The 18,423-nt window shown below is 47.6% G+C and overlaps 8 protein-coding genes across 8 annotated transcripts; 3 read left to right on the top strand and 5 right to left on the bottom strand.

Moving 5' to 3' along the window:
• Positions 1–427: 427 nt before the first annotated feature.
• N7537_002415 (MBL fold metallo-hydrolase) lies at positions 428–1,412 on the top strand (the record flags this gene model as incomplete). Its single annotated transcript, XM_056893473.1, has 2 exons — positions 428–625; positions 678–1,412. The coding sequence occupies 2 exons, from the start codon at positions 428–430 to the stop codon at positions 1,410–1,412; spliced, it is 933 nt and encodes a 310-aa protein (XP_056758468.1).
• Positions 1,413–1,848: 436 nt separating this feature from the next.
• N7537_002414 (NmrA/HSCARG family protein) lies at positions 1,849–2,887 on the bottom strand (the record flags this gene model as incomplete). The annotated part of the gene is made up of 3 exons (XM_056893472.1): positions 1,849–2,180; positions 2,245–2,662; positions 2,714–2,887. The coding sequence occupies 3 exons, from the start codon at positions 2,885–2,887 to the stop codon at positions 1,849–1,851; spliced, it is 924 nt and encodes a 307-aa protein (XP_056758467.1).
• An 835-nt stretch (positions 2,888–3,722) lies between these two features.
• On the top strand, positions 3,723–4,922 carry N7537_002413 (FAD-dependent oxidoreductase; the record flags this gene model as incomplete). Its single annotated transcript, XM_056893471.1, has 1 exon — positions 3,723–4,922. The coding sequence occupies one exon, from the start codon at positions 3,723–3,725 to the stop codon at positions 4,920–4,922; it is 1,200 nt and encodes a 399-aa protein (XP_056758466.1).
• A 586-nt stretch (positions 4,923–5,508) lies between these two features.
• N7537_002412 (putative alpha-L-rhamnosidase A) lies at positions 5,509–7,589 on the bottom strand (the record flags this gene model as incomplete). The annotated part of the gene is made up of 2 exons (XM_056893470.1): positions 5,509–6,411; positions 6,492–7,589. 2 exons carry the CDS (start codon positions 7,587–7,589, stop codon positions 5,509–5,511), a joined length of 2,001 nt encoding a protein of 666 aa, XP_056758465.1.
• A 1,701-nt stretch (positions 7,590–9,290) lies between these two features.
• On the bottom strand, positions 9,291–10,348 carry N7537_002411 (HNH endonuclease signature motif containing protein; the record flags this gene model as incomplete). Its single annotated transcript, XM_056893469.1, has 2 exons — positions 9,291–10,277; positions 10,316–10,348. The coding sequence occupies 2 exons, from the start codon at positions 10,346–10,348 to the stop codon at positions 9,291–9,293; spliced, it is 1,020 nt and encodes a 339-aa protein (XP_056758464.1).
• Positions 10,349–10,976: 628 nt separating this feature from the next.
• On the bottom strand, positions 10,977–12,073 carry N7537_002410 (exosome non-catalytic core subunit RRP45; the record flags this gene model as incomplete). Its single annotated transcript, XM_056893468.1, has 3 exons — positions 10,977–11,586; positions 11,646–11,765; positions 11,829–12,073. The coding sequence occupies 3 exons, from the start codon at positions 12,071–12,073 to the stop codon at positions 10,977–10,979; spliced, it is 975 nt and encodes a 324-aa protein (XP_056758463.1).
• Positions 12,074–12,249: 176 nt separating this feature from the next.
• On the top strand, positions 12,250–13,341 carry N7537_002409 (spliceosome-associated CWC15 family protein; the record flags this gene model as incomplete). Its single annotated transcript, XM_056893467.1, has 8 exons — positions 12,250–12,259; positions 12,318–12,340; positions 12,395–12,471; positions 12,524–12,820; positions 12,874–12,955; positions 13,009–13,179; positions 13,235–13,270; positions 13,324–13,341. 8 exons carry the CDS (start codon positions 12,250–12,252, stop codon positions 13,339–13,341), a joined length of 714 nt encoding a protein of 237 aa, XP_056758462.1.
• Positions 13,342–15,063: 1,722 nt separating this feature from the next.
• Positions 15,064–16,095, bottom strand: N7537_002408 (SGNH/GDSL hydrolase family protein; the record flags this gene model as incomplete). The annotated part of the gene is made up of 5 exons (XM_056893466.1): positions 15,064–15,197; positions 15,255–15,645; positions 15,718–15,796; positions 15,852–15,891; positions 15,960–16,095. 5 exons carry the CDS (start codon positions 16,093–16,095, stop codon positions 15,064–15,066), a joined length of 780 nt encoding a protein of 259 aa, XP_056758461.1.
• Positions 16,096–18,423: the final 2,328 nt, after the last annotated feature.

The raw sequence follows: 18,423 nt of genomic DNA, 5'->3' as shown, positions 1-18,423 counted from the left end.
TAGGTAGATGAGATCATGAAAGGCACACACAGTGTAGGGTATTGTGAATAATGGTATGTTGTACAGATAGATGTAGGAGGAAGGAGATATTTAGTCTACTACTATAGGAACATGTGATACCTGAGAGTTCAAACACAATTGTACCTTAGGGGAAGTCGCTTCGTGTGAACAAGTGAACCTGGATTCCGTCAACTCAACCAACCCACTATTACCGTTTACAATAGAGTGGGGACCTTCCACTCCGTGCCGGTTTTGTAATTCTCGGTATTTCCCATAACACGACAGAATCCGACAAAACCCTTCAAAGACCGAACGACCGGCCCTCTCATATCACAGCATAGACCTACACGTGATCACTCTTAAGATGTGAGAAAAATTATGCTTTGTGATTCTCTACGTTTCACGCTTGGAAGATCCGTCAGCTAGTATGGCACATCTCCCTGAGTCTTCCACCTCCATTGAGGTCTTTGCTCTCTTAACAGGAAAGCTTTATCTTCCCGATCGCTGGCTGTTCGAAGATGGTGACGAGGACATACGTGCAGCACGTCAACACTCTCCCGACTACAGTTTCCTCATTCGGCACCCGTCCGGAAAGAATGTTCTTTTCGATCTAGGCATGCGAAAGGTCTGTCACGTAGCAGGCATGAAACATGGAGATGAAGGTTGACCGTCTCTAGGATCTTGAAAACTACCCCCCGATTATTGTCGATGAGTATCCATACATCAGCCCGGATATACCCATGGATGCAGCCGATATCCTCAATTCCGGCCCCCATTCCGCGGATAGTATCTCTGCTATTGTGCTCTCACATCTGCACTTCGATCACATAGGGGACTGCAACAAATTTCCTCACGCTTCTGTCATTGTTGGTCCAGGAAGTCGGGCCGCCACAACGCCAGGGTTTCCCAGTGACCCGAGATCCCCGTTTCTTGGTTCGGTCCTTGAGCATCCTGGATTCCTAGAACTCAGTCTTGAGTCAGAGAAATGGGTACCGATCGGTCCATTCCCCCGCGCCTACGACTACTTTGGTGATGGAAGCTTCTATATACTCGATACGCCCGGCCATATGCCGGGTCACTTAAGTGGCCTTGCGCAGACTGGGCCGCAAGAGTGGGTCTTTATGGGAGGAGACTGCTGTCATCACCGTGACCTCCTCTCGGGGAAGAGGCCTGTGAGCGTTACGGTAGGACCTAACGGAACAAAGAGCTTCCACAAAGACCCACAGACCGCCATTAACACAATGGACTTGGTAAGAGAACTGGAGGCAGATGGAAGGGTGTTTGTGGCGTTGGCCCATGACGCCACATTGGAAAGAGGGATGCCACTGTACCCGGAAAGGTTGAATGGGTGGAAGAAAAGCCAGTGGCACAAACAAATGAGTGAGCTCATTGCACAAATGTACGAATGCTAGTTATGTGATGAGTTAGGCCTGAGTTATGAAGGGCATCCGGAATATTAGATGGCAACCCTACAATCTTGCATCCTCGTTGAAACGTAGATATATTGTTTATACAAATACCTATCTGATTATCTGATTATCTAGATTTGTCTCAAGATGAAGAACCTCACATTCAGTCTATTCATTCGGTGCCTGGGTCATATCACATACTGGATAAAAAGCGTAGTCCACCTCATCAATGTGCTTTAGTCGTTGAAAGCTAAATCCTACTTCTGTTTACTCATTATCATTATAAAATTAAGAGAGAACAACGATATTCTTCCATATATCAAGAGCATGCAATCGGTCGTTCCAGATCTATTATCTGTGAAACTACCTGTGGTAGTTGTTTAACATCTTCCCTGTTTCAACATGACCCATTTGCCGGGTCCAGGTATAACCGAGGATGCTATGCGAATTTGTGTTTGTTCTTATGCACAAACTCTTTCCAGGATGTAGGCTTCTCATCTAATAACTCGAGGCTCTCCCCCAGTCCCTTGCCAACATAGTAGCCAGGATCCACCATAAGGAGATATGTTTCATAGGCTTCTTGACCGAAACTGGAAGGTATAACATAGGCTTTGTACTCTTCTTCAGTCAACCGCACTAACTCAGTATGTTTACCCATAACCTCTGCAAACTCCTGTGCGAGTTGCGAAGGACGATAATAACCGGCGCATGCGAAGATCTGTCTGCCGAGCATAGCAGGGCGGTTTTTAATGGCTACCTTGACAAATTTCCCTAATTGTGGAGTCAGTTGAACTACGTTCCTCGCCAAATGAGACCATAAGAGAAAGGAAGGTACCGGTATCCGCAGCGGCATCAAACATCGGCAAGACTGCCTCATTGCCGACAGGAATTGCCAACACATACGTGTTGGCAGGTTGTTTCCGGATGATCGACTGGGTAAAGGCATTCGACATGTAGAAACCCGTATGTACAAACGTCGCTGGAAGTTGTTTTTCGCGCACGTACTGTTCAATATCGGCCTTGCTGTCGAAGTGCTTGACGTGGGTCAGTCGACCCTGGCTCGCTTCCGTCACGTTGACCGCGGTTGAACAAATGAGATGCTGCACGCCGGTGGACGAACATGCGTTTGCAACATTCTTGCCTTGGGTGGTCTCCACATCACGATCAAGATATTCCCAGAAGTTGGTGACGAGAAAGACGGTATGGGCCTTTTCTAACGCGCGGGCCAGAGAGGTAGGGTTTGATAGATCTGCCTGTTCTCTTTGTCAATATCTTTGGTATACATCATCTAGGGTTGCTCGTACCGCAACCATTTCGACGCCCTTGCCCTTCAAGTTCGTAGCTCTCGCACTATCTGGATTGCGCGTGACACCTCGAATCCTGAAATCCCGCGAAAGTTCCGGGTCGGACAGGATCGAATCGATGACCGAACCTCCTTGGTTGCCTGTTGCACCGAAGACAACAAATATCTTGGACATGCTTGAATGGAATGGAAATTACTCAATATGTGTCTATTGAAGTTATGGAGTTGTGAACGGAACCCGGGATCTGATTTAAAAGCTTCGGTATCCTAGGAAGTCATTGAAGAAAGGCAACCAGACTACGACCACAAGATTTCAAATTATTGAACTAGTTAAATCGGCCTTGAAAAGACCGAAGGGCCGACATGGGAATGCCTGCAGCAGAATGCCGCTTGTCGCTCATGGTCATGACTTTGTAAAAGTACGGAAGATCATCCTGACATGGGAACCCGTAATTTCGACCCAGTGAACCGGTGATACGCACAAATAATCTAGATGGTGATCGACTTCATCAATTCCGATTCCTGGAACTTGTTGGGATTCCCTGGCTTTTGACAACATCCGCAAAAGCCGCAACTAGCTGTTCCACTTCTTCTGCTAAAGCCGACTTCCGTTGAACCTTCGGCGTATGAACTTTCTATGTCGTGATCCATTACCAATACGAAGAGAAGAATCATCTTAATGGAGCGACTCTCGCGAGCAGCAATCAAGGAGACTTTGTCTTTTGGTAGATAAATATATACATAAGAAGGCTCGGGTAGTTCCTGTAGAACCTAAAGTCTATCTTCAGGCAAAATCGGGAGATGTCGTGGATTCGCATCGGCTTTTTTCATCACCGAACCCGATATTTCGGAGATAATCTGATTTATATCACCGTCTAAAGGACATGGACTACATTTCATGAATGGTAGGACCTGTCTCATCTGTCAACGAACACAGTAACGTCACTTGATTTTATTTCGATTCTACTTTGAACCACTTCTTCTGATATTGGTTCCTTATACCCTCCATTATGATCCAACAAAAACAACCAAAAGTCGCCATTATTGGTGCTGGCCCTGGTGGGCTCACTTTGGCTCGATTTCTCCATCTCGCTAAGATACCCTTCACGATCTTTGAATCGGACAAGTCAGAAGACGCTCGCAGAGTCACTGGCGGGATTCTTGATCTCCACAAATCGACGGGACAACGGGTCATCCAAGAGGCAGGCCTTTGGGAAGAATACGAAAAGCATGTCTCCTATGAGGCAGAGGATCTCATCATTGCAGATCGAAACAATGAACTTTTGCTTGACAGCCGAGGCCAAACCAAGGGACGGCCTGAGATTGACCGGCCAGCATTGCGCGACTTGCTTTTGTTCTCCATCCCGCCAGAGCGCATCCGGTGGAATCATCACCTCAAGCATGTGGATGAGGATGGAACCTTGCATTTTACCCATGGAAAAGAACGTGGCTATGATCTGATCGTGGGCGCAGATGGCGTCTGGTCCAAGGTTCGCCCGGTCGTCAGCCATATTGCACCGTTTTATTCTGGTACCACAGGGTTTGAGCTCTGGATTACCAACCCAGCTGCAATCGATGTCGACATGGATTCTATGCTAGGCAATGGTTCTTACTTTGTCTACGGAGGGGATGATCGGGTACTGATGGCTCAGCGCCAGGGAGACCGCTCGGTCCGCGTGTATGCCTTCGTTCGCAGGCCCGAAAGTTGGATGAAGACTGGTGATCTAGACTTCACCAACCGCCACGCCGTCAAACGATTCCTCTTGGATGAATTCCGAACCTGGAGTCCGGAGCTTTTGCGAATGATTTTGAACTGTGATGGTGAAATCATCCCTCGTCCGCTATATATGTTTCCTGTTGGAATTCGCTGGCCACACAAGGAGCACTTCACGCTTTTGGGGGATGCAGCCCATGCCATGACACCGTTCGCAGGAGAAGGGGTCAATACTGCCATGTTCGATGCCTACAAGCTCGCACAAACTATTATCGCGACTCCTGAGAATCTCGACCTCGCGTCTAGCGTCTATGAGAAGGGCCTGTTTCCCCGCGCTGCCAAGGTTCAACAGGCAACTTGGGAAGAGCTCCTTTGGACGTTTGAGAAAGATGCAGGCGCTCGCCTGGCAGAACGGATCACTTACTTGATTGACATGCATAGTAAGGGTCTCTCTGTTACGGAGGGCATGGGAGCAGATAATTCGATAGATGATTAGAGGCTGAAGAAGCAAAACATAATCGGTATTTTAATGTGACAAAACCAAGGAAAATGGATGATACCAATGCTGGGTCGTTCTGCCAAAAGATTCTCTTCGGACAATCTCCGGGCTCCTGGTCAACACAGCCACAAAATGCATAAAACGCACAAAGTCTCCACTTCAACTGAAAACAATTCGTTTCCTTGTCAGAGTTCGTAATCAGTTCAGCTAATCGAAAAAGCCTCGAGGGTGGGTCCCAATCGTAGGGAGTAGTTCTGACATAGTTAACATCAGTAAGATGGCACACCATGAAACCCCCGAGAAATTGCATTTGATATCAAAGAAAGCCAAAGGTGGTTCGGATTTAAGTTGTGAAAGCAGGATGGAGTAGGAGATTCTATAACTCACCCCCTACATATTTTAAGCGGTTCAAGCCTATGCAATATACGGCTGGTCCTCAATTCAGGGGTTCAACTTAGCAACGGGTCAAAATACATGAAAATACCATCCATATCCCTTCTGGAACAGAGAATATAACAAGGCCTGGTAGCAGCTACAAACTTTATATCAACGGTATCTGTTGAATGACTAAATCAAACCAATCCTACCGGTTCATTCTCCCTGTTCTGGTTGAGCTTGCAAGAGCAAGAGTCCAATTCCCGCCGGCCAGCCCACTAACCACACCATCAGCACCGAGTACAACCCTAGTCCCATTGACGCTGACTAAACTTCCGTTCGCCCCTGCCAGAACAACACGCCCTGTTGTTCCGACTGGAGTACTGAAGCGCAGACGCTTGTATGTACCATTGCGCATCTCAAAAGTAACCGCAAAAGCGCCAAGCTTCGTGGTAAAACCCGCATCGACAGATGTCAGATTACCAGGCTGTGGAGCAATGGACCAGGTCGCTCCTGCCGCGGAAGTCAACTTGAGACCCGCGGCGTAGTTCGTGAGAACGGATGTTGGGCCGGTAGACCAGCCGTGCGCGTGCGATACGCGGGGGTCGTTAGTGTACGGCTCGTAATGCAGCGAACCGTCGGTTGAATAGCCTTCAATGAAGGTTGAGTTGGTCATGCGTGGGTCATCCATCATGAAACCCCATTCCAGACGGAGTAAGTCCAACGCGGAGTTGGGGTTTCCGGCAATGAAGTGCGCTTGAAGCTCGAACCCACTAATGAAGGGTGACACAGTGCGTCCGGCCTCAGGTGCGGGCGCACCGTATTTGCCCCAGCGGTTGCGCAGGGACTTTGAGATTTGTCGGATCTGCGACAGTGACTGGGTCAGGTTGGACTTCACGGCCCAGACGTTTCCATCCTGAGGGTAGAGGGTCGTGGTCTCATTGTCACGGAAAAGGCCGCTGCTGGGGTCCCAGAGGAGCTGGTTTGCCGCAGTCTTTACCTTTCGTCCTTTGGTGGTCCAGGTGTGCTGGACCGAGGTGTCGTTCAGGACTGCTGCCAAGGTCAGGCCTTGGTTGAGGACATAGTAGAGGAGGGAGTTGGCTTGGATATTCTAGTTTTGTCAGCTTGTCCTTTATGTCGCTCCGTGTCATATTTCCCCGTGACATGGGAAGGAGATGAATGGAAACGTACATGACCGCCCATGCCGAAACGCAGCCAGTCCGATGGGGCAGTAATGTTAGCTAGGCCGGTGGTATCGACACTCGACAGCGCATAGTCAATGCCTAGTTTGAACTGGTCCCAGTACCGAGACAACCAGTCCCTATCGCCAGAATAGAGATAGTACAGAGCAACACCGTGGAGACTGTGGCAGTGATATGTAAAGCTGATGGTATCACCAAAGGGCGGACTGGCATACGGCAGACGGCCGTCCTCTTTCTGCAAAGAAAGTAGCAGCTCCAGAGCCACCCTTACACTATAGAGATCATACGTGCTCACGCCGATCGATTCCAGCGAGATAGACATATCGCCGGGCCAAATCAGCCGATCTCTTTTAGCGCCATCGGTAAGAACACTACTGCCATTGGAAATGGTGTAGTTGCTCCACCACGGAACGGTATCTGGGAGCGCAATGGTCTCCGTACTGTTGATTATGCGATACCAGGGGAGAGCGTTGCCCGAGGCTGGGTCAATGGTCGACAGCTGGTTCGTATATGCACCGGCATACCAAATCCGATTGAGTATTTCGTCATCCGAGTGGAAGTAACCCGTGTATGCGCGTAGGTCTTGTGCTGGTGCGGCTGTGAAGTTGACCGTCACGCGATTCAGAGATACTGTCGCCGTGGTATTGCTGACCAAAGTCATGTACCGGAACCCGCCTCTGTTGTGCTTCTTTGCTGCTGTGTAGAGACCAGGCCCATCTGCAAAGGAGAACCAGATAGGACTGTCAAATCCTGCGTCCGCTGTGGCATCGCACGCCTGCTCGCTGACGTATAAGCTTGACTCGGAAAATGTTACACCAATGAAGGCGTCCGAAGAAGCCGAAGCGACATCGATGGACACTATCCCGGCAATATTCTTCTGGAAGTCAAATGTCACCGACGACAGACCATCGAAGATAGCTGGGTGGGTGTCACTAGCATTGGTCAGAGACGCTGGGTTTGTGACGGAGCCGTTTATGCCGACTACCACTGGTGGAATCAATGTTCTCGAGGGCGGGGCGTAGATGTATTCGGCGTAGGGTACAGCGAGACAAGTTAGTGCGAAGAAAAGGGGAAGAATCGACCTCATGTTGAACGAGTTTGGTAAACCACTTCAAAGGCTGAGCGTCCGATTAAGTATTTAGCTGCGCATAGTGGTCTTTGTTCACCCGGAGGTCTTCGTTTACCTAGATCCACTCATTCTAGGATCTCGGGGTATCATTAGCACGAGTTGAGTGATATAACGAAAACGAAATCGGGCATGATATCAACATTTGCGCCGATCCCGATGATCTTCCAAGCCAAATGCGGGGACATTTCCGAATGGGGGAATCGTCAGGTTGTCAGAGTTTTAGGTGGTAATTTACCAGTTGCTTCTAGTAGGTCATAGTAGGCTAGTAGTAGTCTGCGCCATACCCCGCAAAAAAAACGCGAAAGTGGAGCTTAGGTGGGTTTTGCCGACTGTTTTTTGACCTGCAAAATTGTATAACTGCATAAATTTCCAGTGAACTTGCGGGTTTTGCGGGTTTTGCGGGTTGGGCTCGGGTTATAGATCTTAACCCGTATACAGGTTTTGGCGCGGCCTACGTAGTATATTGAAATGGCGCGATACTTCGCGAATTGTGGTAATTTCTTAAATATTAAAGCCTAGATAGCTAGTAAGATCCTACCCTCTTGCTCTATCAAATTCCTAGAGTTTTGGGTGCGAATTGGTGGCATAGTAGGTGGTTGAATTGCCTAAGTGTTAGTTCATAGACGCGTTTTGGTTGGGGTGAGCAGCTCGGTAGTGAAATACATTATAACTTGTTAGGGGAGCCGATACAGAAATACAGAGAGTTGAACCCCATTGATTAGATCCCCTATTTTGCCATTACGGCATCGACCAACATATCAGAGGGACTACTCGAAAGGACAGTCTAGTATACCACACCCTAGCTGTAGGCCACACCATGGAGGACTGCATATATAAGGACACTCATTAGTACACATGTATTTAGTTCTTCAATTGCACATTGTTACTTGGATACCACCTTTACAATCCACAGTTCATCCTTAAGGCACCCTATCCTGCAAGTAGGGGAGCTCACTCTGTGATTGACTGTAAGGGTAAAGGCTGTCCGGTAGAATGATGCTAGTTAATCAGGTGGAAAATCTGGTAAACAAGGGGTAACATAACGGAAACGAAACAGTGGTGAGTTAATATATCTTGTATTGAACTGAATCCTAGAGAGATTCAGACGAAGGGCCTGGAGGAGCCTTAAAGTATAAGTCCCACTTGCAGCCTGATCGTGGCAATATGCCCTCAAACGGTAGCCATGCAGAACTCAACCCCAAGAAGGCGAGGGGAAAGGTTTGAGATACTCATGAAAATGTGGGGGTTCCATCATAGTCAAAGGGATCCTCTAGCTCTGGCCATGGGACAAGGCTGCATCCACACTTTACTTCACACACAGTCTGAGTCAGTCAACCTGCCGCCCTGAGCAGCCAACCGAGCGATCTTAAGCTGCTTACTGAGAGGCCCTGAGTTACTCAAACGACAACGGAGAGATGGGTCCATCTATAGTTCAAACTAAGTGGAATCGGTGGGAGACGGCATTGGGAGCACATAATGAAGAAGTGGACTGTGACTGAAAAGTTGAACCAATTTAACATGAGAGTATAGTGATATTTGATTCCAATAACAAATAAGATACGGAAAGCCAAAGCTGATCATGACTATTCTAAAGGACATGGGACCGTTACGGAAAAAGAGGACAGCCGAAGCAATAACACTGGATCTCTCCGTCGGACGTTACTTCTCTGTAGACTTTTGGGAATCGGACGTTTCGTGGGCAGTCGAAGATAGTAGTGAGAGACCGCTCACTGCAAGAAGTTCTTCGATGTTGGTGCTTCCACTCGGGGCAAGCCCACCACACTCTTCAAAATCTTCCAGGACCTTGTCGATTATCTCCGCCTGGCCACTCATATGTAGAAAGTTTCCAATACAAGCGTGGATTCCGAGAAGTTTAGGATCTGGAAGTTCCCTTCTTCCTTTGTGAACTCTGAATTTGACAAGCCGACTTTTAGGTAAATTTCGTATTGGCCCTGTGGCGGTATCTGGAAAGGTCTTGATTCGATATTGGTGGGCAACTCCGGTTTCTTCAAAAATGAGTCTGAATTGACCGAATTCCATGTGAAGTGGGGCGTCTAGCATCAGCACGTTCTTTTCCGAATTGATCTGTTCTGAGGTGAAGGACATATTCCGAAGAACTGGAAAGTAGCGCCTTAGGTTGACCCAAATCTTTGCATGTCTGTCCACTGCCTCGCCGTCATTGGCCTGAAAGGATCCAAGTGCAAACGGAATAATATGGGCCGCTTCAAGATGGGTCGTTATTGCGTTCCGTGGATGGGCGTGGCTGTGACTGTACTGCCCCGTTGCAAGACATTTGTTGCCATCTCTTTCTAAACAGCGGTGCCGGAGTTGCGATGGAGAGCTTCTACTGATAGGCTCGATGTTTAGGCTCTTGAGATTCTCGATTGAATCTTCAACGCCAGAACGCGGAGACGGAGTGATTTCAGTGGGTGTTTTGCCACCCTGTGCTTTCATAGGAATCAATAAACCACTTCTGATGCTTTGGATCAGTTGCCGAAGCTTCTCATCGTTTGCACACCCCGAAACGTCGCCCGCCAGATTTTCTTTTCCATCAGGAGGAAGAACCTTGAAGAAGTCACGGAGGAAGTCCTTGGTTTTATCCGTGGGTTTAAGTGGTGTGTAACTATTCAGCTTTCGATCCAGCTTCTGGCTTGATTATGAGTATCGAAAAGACTAGAAGACACAGAGGGACTCGCCGTCTCTGATGATGATGCCATTCTGCCGATTACCCAGATTGGGGTGCACTTGGGGCCAGTCTGGAGGGTATGGAAGCTCAAATAAAAGCAAGGCGGCCGGATCAGCTGTGACAGTTGAGAAGGGGATTGATGATAGATGAGTACGATTAGTTCGATGAATGAGTGCGATTGGTTGAAAGAAAGTTGGGTGGGGCGGGAGCCATGCTTAGAGTTACTCCTCACCGCTTTCCCTATTCACTTTTGGTCAGTTAGATTGGCTGAGGTACAGCTCGCTGACTGGACAATGAGAGCTGGTGAGTAAGCAGTGACTGAGAGATCACATGACTACACCAGCATTAAAGCGGCGGCAGCCTACAGGGCATATACAATGTTCTAACATTGGTTCCACTTTAAAGTTTTAAAGATAAAGATACGTTGGACGTTGCCTGGAGAAGAAGGGGGGGAAATAGACATAGGCATTTGAACGTTTTGATTTCCCAAATCTTAGGCGCCCAGTTTACATTTACAATTTAGGAAGAGTGGTTTAGTTCATTCATCTACTAGTTCGCACTCATATGTCGCCCATCATGTGGCAGTCAAGTATCATTGATGTAAACGCCATGCGAAACTCCAGTCCCCCAATCATGAAAGTAATGGTAGTACATGCTGTTTATTCGATTTGAACAGGCCGGTCATTCTCTGCCCGAGACTCATCGGCCATGCCAATCTTCGCCCGCTTGGCCAGGTCGGCCTGGAGGACTTTCTCAACAGCAGCATTGATCTCCTTAACCTTTTCCCATGCCACATTTGTCTTGTTCACAATAGCCATGGCATCTGCGGGTGAACCTGCGTACTTCGAGAGGTAACAGACATCGCCTGCGCTATTAATGCCAATGACAATATCTCCCTCAGCAGCTTGCTCCTCCTTGAGGGTGGCGTCAACAATGACATGTTTGCTGTCATTGAAGGTGTGGAATGTGACCGAGAGAGGTTTGTGTGTGATGTTGAGTGCGACAGGCACACGCTGCTCCACACCATAGACTATGACACGTCCGTCTCTCACCACAGCATCCGGCCGGCGGAAGTGTTGCAGTCCAGCCATGATCGCAATGCAGGCCGCATCCGTAATGTTGCCATCGTGGTCGATAATGTGAACATCGGCTCGGATTGACCAGCAGCTCACGCCCTTCAGAATGCACAAAGATTCAGTGTCAAGGGCGTTGGAATGGCGGATGATGCGGTCAAGAGTGTTGGTGGCATATGCCTCGATGTCGTTGGTTCTGTAGAGTGAATTGTCAGAACAATTTAGTGTATAATGAAATCGCTAGGTGGTATATACCTTCCGTTTTCCCAGGCCGGTGAGCCCATTGCACTTAGCTCCAGGTTGATGTTGAAAAGACCATCAAAGGGACGATCTTCACGCGGCTTGGTGACCTCAGCGGAGATGCGAACAATAATGCTAGAGAACCAGTCAGTCAGTGATTGTCATTTGCGGTAGACGAACAAAGGATCTGGAGCTCACTTCGTCTTCCCAAGCTGCAGCTTGACATGACCATATTCTTCACCAAAGGAGATATTCAGAGGACGATAGTCGTCAGGCTGGCGACCATCGAGGCGCACATTCTCACGGAGCGCCTCGAGAATAAATTCGCGCTCTGCGATTGAGAGTTGCGCTTCTTTCGACATCGTTGAGGGAGGTCTAACAGCCCCGGCGCGGGGATCAGAGATGCTTTCTTTTTTGGGCCATTTTGCCCGTGCAGACCGCATTGTAGCGGTTCGGATTATGGTTATTCCGAGGGTTGCGCCAATAGTAGTGGGATTTCCGTAGGGCGGTGAGGGGGATGTGAGGAGAATTTTGTGCCTGAGGCGACAACTTACATTGAAAGCTGGAAGCCATCAACGTCTCGGCACTTCCAACTTTAACTTAGCAACCACACCACAAAATGACTACAGGTATGCCACTAGCAACAAAATATGGGGGTTTGAATGGTCATAACTAACATTTTCTTAGCCCACAGACCTACTTTTGACCCAGTACGACAACTTTTCTCACCACAACTCTTCATGGACACTGACTGATTTCAACAGGCGCAAGGCAAAGAAGCCCTCCGTGGCCCGGCCTACCACCAGCGACTCCTCCCTGCGCATAAACACCTGAAAGTTCGGTATGTAGAACTATACTTGATCAGACCGCACCGATCACTGACCTTATTCTAGCCAACCCGGACAAGGCGGCGAAGCCGATGCCAACCCATCGTCCCGTGACCTTCGCGCAGAGCTTCTCCAGGCTGAAGCCGCACACTTCGCCAAGAAGAATGGCGTTCCAGTCGACCAGCAAGCTATTGCTGAATCCTCAGTCCCCAAGCGACAACTTGAAGCTGCGCCCGAAGATGGAGGAGATGGCGACATCCAGGAAGAAGACCCAGAGGCCAAACGCCGGCGCATATTGGAGGAGACGCGCGACATAGATGCCGACTCAGACGCGTCAGAAGAAGATAGCAGTGACGAGGATAGGTGGGTCGAACCCTGGATCCCATACCTAGGACGAATAAACTGACAAACCGCAGTGATGACGAAGATGAAGCAGCTGAGTTAATGCGTGAGCTTGAGAAGATCAAAAAAGAGCGATTGGAGCAAAAGGAGAAAGAGGTATCTCGCTTTCTCGCACCCTAGACTCGATAATGGTGGCTAATTCATAACAGGAGCGTGAACGTGCAGCCGAGGAAGAAGAGCAGCGAGAGGTTGATATCGCGCGCGGTAATCCTCTACTCAATTCCCAGGATTTCAACATGAAACGGCGCTGGGATGACGACGTTGTATTCAAGAACCAGGCTCGCGGAACGGAGAACAGAGACGGCAAGGAATTCGTCAACGTATGTTTAATTTCCATTCACTGATTCTTAAGACCACAAACTAATTCATTTTCAGGATCTTCTTCGTTCCGATTTCCACAAGCGCTTCATGGTATGTACCTGTATTTGCTATTATTCTTATACATTCACTGACCAGGATTTCAGGGCAAATATGTGCGTTAGAATTTTCTTAGAGACTTGAGTAACGGCATGTTCAAGAGGTATTTCAGCTTAGCGAATGGGTATTATCTTATGTTATTTTTTAACGTCGTATCAAAAAGAGCATTATAAACTATCAATGATTTTACCACAAAGCAATGCTCCCTATAAAAAAATACCCACAACACTAGTTTCGACCTTATATCTTCTACGATAACATTGGCTAGATTTGCCCTGTGGAGTTGGGCTGTATTGTAAAGTAGTATGCACTCTGCGAGGGTGCACTCTTCCAAACGGTACTCCATGTACGGAGTATGGGTTTAAGAGTACTGTGTATGTGCCAGTTAGGGCAGCTCAGGTAAGAAGCGGGTATCCCATATGTGCATTAGCCTGCATTAGCCCTGTTGTCAGGATCGAGGGTCTAAGTTGAAGGGGAATACGGAGTAGGTAAGGGGGACCGTGTAATTTACAAAGTGATAATTTGGGTGTTTGAGATGACAAATGTATATAAAAAAGCTCCCGGCCACACAGTTGCATAGGCAGCTCGACATCTATTTCTTAGGTCGCCAGAACCCTGGCTGGCTCTCCTTATCCCAATAAATGTCAAGCATCAGAGGTGGCCGAAGATAGAAGTCATGCCAGAGATTTAGATGAGCCCACTCAAACCGGTTATACGTCTCCGCATACTGAAATATAGACATGTACATCCATCCTACAATATCTTCTCCATCATCCGTCTCCCCATCATGCCATTCAGGATGAATGTTGTACTTCCTCTCTTCAGGAGTCAAATTCCCCCATTGCTTGTACAATATTTTAACAGCCGGGTCATGCATATGATCTAATGACTCCAAGCAGATGTCGTCCACGAAAAGGGCAAAGTTAAATCGTGCCCCGAAAGTGCATTCTAGACCGGGAATGGGCTTATCCTCGCACTACTTTACCAGGCTCTGCAGAGTTTCAGGCGTGTTAACCACCTGCGGTAACTGCTCCGCTACCAGATATTGAAGTGATCGCGCATCTCATGCGAGGTCGCGCCATCGAACTAACTTCTCCGGATCATCATGGATCATGAGCTGATGACTCTCTAGCAGGTCGGTTTCTTCACCTCGAAACTCCAATTCGATAGTTTGTTGGACGTTTTCCCGAATTCGCTGGAGTATTTCATTCCACGCTCTGTCGTCCTTGTAAGTGCATTCATAGATGGAGAACCCCCATGGGAGATTGGGCTTCTTGAGATAGATGTCAGAGCGCGACATACGGACCCCTTCAAAGGGGTAATCTTCCGATGATGGGCCTATAATTGACACCTTGCGCGTTATTTAATGGGCATGAAGGCGGATGGGATTGCTGAGGATTCGTGGTAGAGAACGCATCACTACCGGAAATACTATACTAAAATTCCAAATTGCATGGAGATAAATTGGGGGCCAACAACGCGATTTTAAGTATTTTTTTATATCATTCCTATCACATGACTGCGATCCATGTCTTAAATTCCCAGCATGGATGCCTTTCTTGGGGAAAACGGCACTGTTAATGAGTTGGATAGCACTGGAGGATCAAACATCGTACGGAGACTCATCAGCCGATTTCCTCCCGCTAGGGAAAGCTCGGTACGAATAGTTGCACATTTATGTTCCAGGATGCTTTATATAATTGCTCACTGTTATCTTATAAATAGAAAACCTAAACCAAGTTTCTTCTTATACCGACCCCAACAACCCGATCTGTGACCTAAGCAGCTCATTTCGGTGCGTCAACCCATGAGGGGAACACCATTGGAAGAAGCTCCGGGGTCTGATCCGGCCAATTGGCCTGGATTACCTTCATAAGTTCATCGTAGACGATGCGGTTACCAGCGGGAGTCAGATGCAGACCTGTATAACGAGTGAGTACAAGAGAAAAGAAAGTGGAATATGGACATTTCCACGCACCATCAGTGAGAAAACTAGCTAGTATGTCATTACTCGGCACATCGCGAGCCCCAATCAGAGGTTCTCCCTCCTTCCAGCCAGTGGGCTTCATGAAGGCGGACCACAAATCCACTACTGGGATATTGAGCGATGCACCGACTTCGCATGCAGCCACTGCATAAGATTTGGTGAAACTGGCGGTTCTGCTTGGGAATGGGGTGTCCTTTGCAGCATCAAAGTCCTCCAGTTGATATTCGTTCACGGGAGGTGGGCTGATCAGAATGAGTCGCGGGTTCTGTGCGCGTGTCGCTGGGTGCTGAATGATTGTCTTCAGGTTCTCTTTATATTGGTCCAGGGGCACATGCTGGCTGTGGGTTGGAACGCATGCATCATTGGCACCGAAAAAGATAGTCTATCCGATGTTAGTCAATTGGTCCTTGAGATATATCCGAGATTGCAAATGGCTCTGCCATTGTGGGCTTACCATGAACCGCACATTGGCCGTCTGCGGCGAAGGGAAGAACTTGTCAAAGACCTTGACAGCATGGGCTGTTGAATATCCACTGTTGCTTATTAGCATATCTCAGTCTAGTATACCATAGCCTTGGATGATCTTACGCCAGCCCACGGTTGATGACATCCAACCTGCGACTGTAGGCTGGTTGTTTTTTTCTCATTAGCTTACTGGCCATGCAAATCTCTGGGGTTATCAGAAGAATGGCTCACATTCTTGGAGTGCAGCATGAAATGCGAAACCTAGCTCTTGGTTGCAAGCCATCTGTGTGATGGAGTCTCCGAAGAGAAGAAACTGGTCATAGGGCTTGAATGCATCCTCATTTCCCTGGGTCTCTATGGTGGCCATGGTGAGGCAAGAATATAATTATAAGATTAAATTACTTGGGGGTTTGAAATTGAAGTTATGGGGATCGGGGGGCTTATAACAGTAAGCGACGCGGACAGAAAGGAAGTGGGGGAAGTCCGCGGACTAAAGGGAAATTGGTGGAGCTTCGCTTGTCAACTATCTATGGAATGAATATATTAAGGCTAGATCATAAGAATAACGGAGTATATTATTGCTTATCTAAATCTATCGAATCTCAAAGAAATTTATCCACTAATCATTTCATTGAATTGGGAGGTTTGAACCCCGCACTACACTACACAGGTCAGGAATAAATACCCTTAGTAACTTGGCATCTAGCTTAGATTTCGCCTAACCACCTCTTTATTAAACCAGATATTGTGTATAGATAGTAGGCAGGGGCTCTCACTCTGGCAACTCCAAAATGCTCAGCCCTACAACATCATTGCAAGCATCTTTTCTGAAGAAATTTGCAACGTCCAAGGTTTTTGGCTTAAACAAAGGCTCGGTGATTTCACACAGTTCTTTCTCCCAAAGTTGTGAGATACTGGCTTTCAGCCCTTCGGAGACAATCACGGAGAGATAATCGATATCAATGGGTGGTCGAAGAGGGCCCGGAAGAAGGCGAAGTCAGGTAGAAGTAGTAGTCTTAAGATAGAAAGGAACCACGGGGCGAAATGGCCTTTGTGGGAGGTCTCGGATACTCGAAATGATATAGTTAAAGTTCTTCTGTGGTGATATAAAGTTTAGGATTAAGAGGGAGAGAGAGAAAGCTTAAGAAGAGGAAGAGTGATTAGTTTTCCACCGGCGCTTAAAAGTGGCAGGGGTCAATCTCGCACCTTTCGGTCAAGCGCGTGTAGGTATTCCGCGAGACTCGTATTTGCTTTAGTTACATATACATATACATATGACTCTAAAAAAAAAGCTGGCGTAGCATTTCCCACATATCTAGCTCAATACCTAATTCGAGGTAAATAATGTTCCGTGTCGCAATTTCTGATCTACTTCGCTCATTAAGCAAAGTTACTAGAGCCAGAAAATCAGGAGATATGGTAGACGGAGATATCGAATCATATAAATGCGTGGATAGATGTAGAAGCCAAGAGCTGTAGGTTAAAAATAATCGAGATTATGCTAATGTGCAAGTATAGAAGCAACATAGCACCGCTGTCTAGAAAGCCTTTTGATGCTAAGCTTTGCTCCACTTTTCAGCATACTTCCTCCGTATGTGGGAATAGCTCCGGGGCTACAAGGCTCTAGTGTTCTTCTGTGACTTTGAGCAGCACATGGGCGTGTTGTTGTACTTAAATATACACTTTGTATATAGAGTTATATCGCGACCTCGACCCATAAAACATGCTTGGGGACTTCCCTATTTTATAGTAATTTTTACTCGAGAAGAATACGCCAGGAAAATCTTAAGACACTTGGACGCCTTGCTACCTAAGACCATCTAAAGGAAGTTCGCTACGAAACCCCACTTTGAATCAACCAGCTTGAATCAACAAAGCACCGAGGCAAATAATAAGTCAATACGCTGGCCTGGCGTAAATTCACTCCATAAATAAATTCCACAATTGTAAGACCGTCCTAGCCAGGTGATTACAACTCCACCTCGGGATTGGAGCTCAAGTTAGCCCCGTGCTAGAGGGGATATTTATATATCAAGAATGTCAGACATTCGAAAGAGGCTTACGCCGTTTATCCTAACATGACATCTTTGTTCGAGTCACACACCTGGCCCCTCACACGGTGGCGTCGGCATCATAAACCATGCCAAGAGATCAGCGTCGCATGGTGATCGGATTGGACAGCGTCCGGCACAAAAATCCCTTCAGTCGGGGCGATGCACGCCCAAAATGGAAATGTCAAGAATGTTAAACATTCTAACTTAGTTTGTTAACCCAAGGAGATGGTTCCAGAGCTATAACACAGACGCTCTTTGGTGCTGTCGGTGTCACGAGTACGGGGTACACTGGTATACTTATCTCCTGCCCTACAATATAGACAGAAGAGTATGCCCCCTTATACTATCAAGGATGGAAATTTTGACCTGAGCGCAGGATGATCAGGATAAATAAGGTTTCTGCGATAAAGTGGCTGCATCATGTCGAATCGCGAATGTACATTCCACACATCGTTGAATCATGTAGACTCCGGGACGCTTTGTTTCGGGGTGTTGATCGTCGGAAAAACGCGGGGACGATCAGAGGGGAATGCCACATTGGAGATAAACCATCAAATCACCAGCATGAAATACTGGGCATTGAACGTTCAAGTAAAATATATTAAAGATAGACAAAATGACTCCAGTGGCTGGTGGGTCAG

Source organism: Penicillium hordei (assembly GCF_028827395.1).
Source record: "Penicillium hordei strain IBT 12815 chromosome Unknown utg000001l_segment0_segment0, whole genome shotgun sequence".
Lineage (NCBI taxonomy): Eukaryota > Fungi > Ascomycota > Eurotiomycetes > Eurotiales > Aspergillaceae > Penicillium > Penicillium hordei.
Note: the sequence above shows the minus strand (reverse complement) of the source record. Positions and strands in the feature narration are given on the sequence as shown.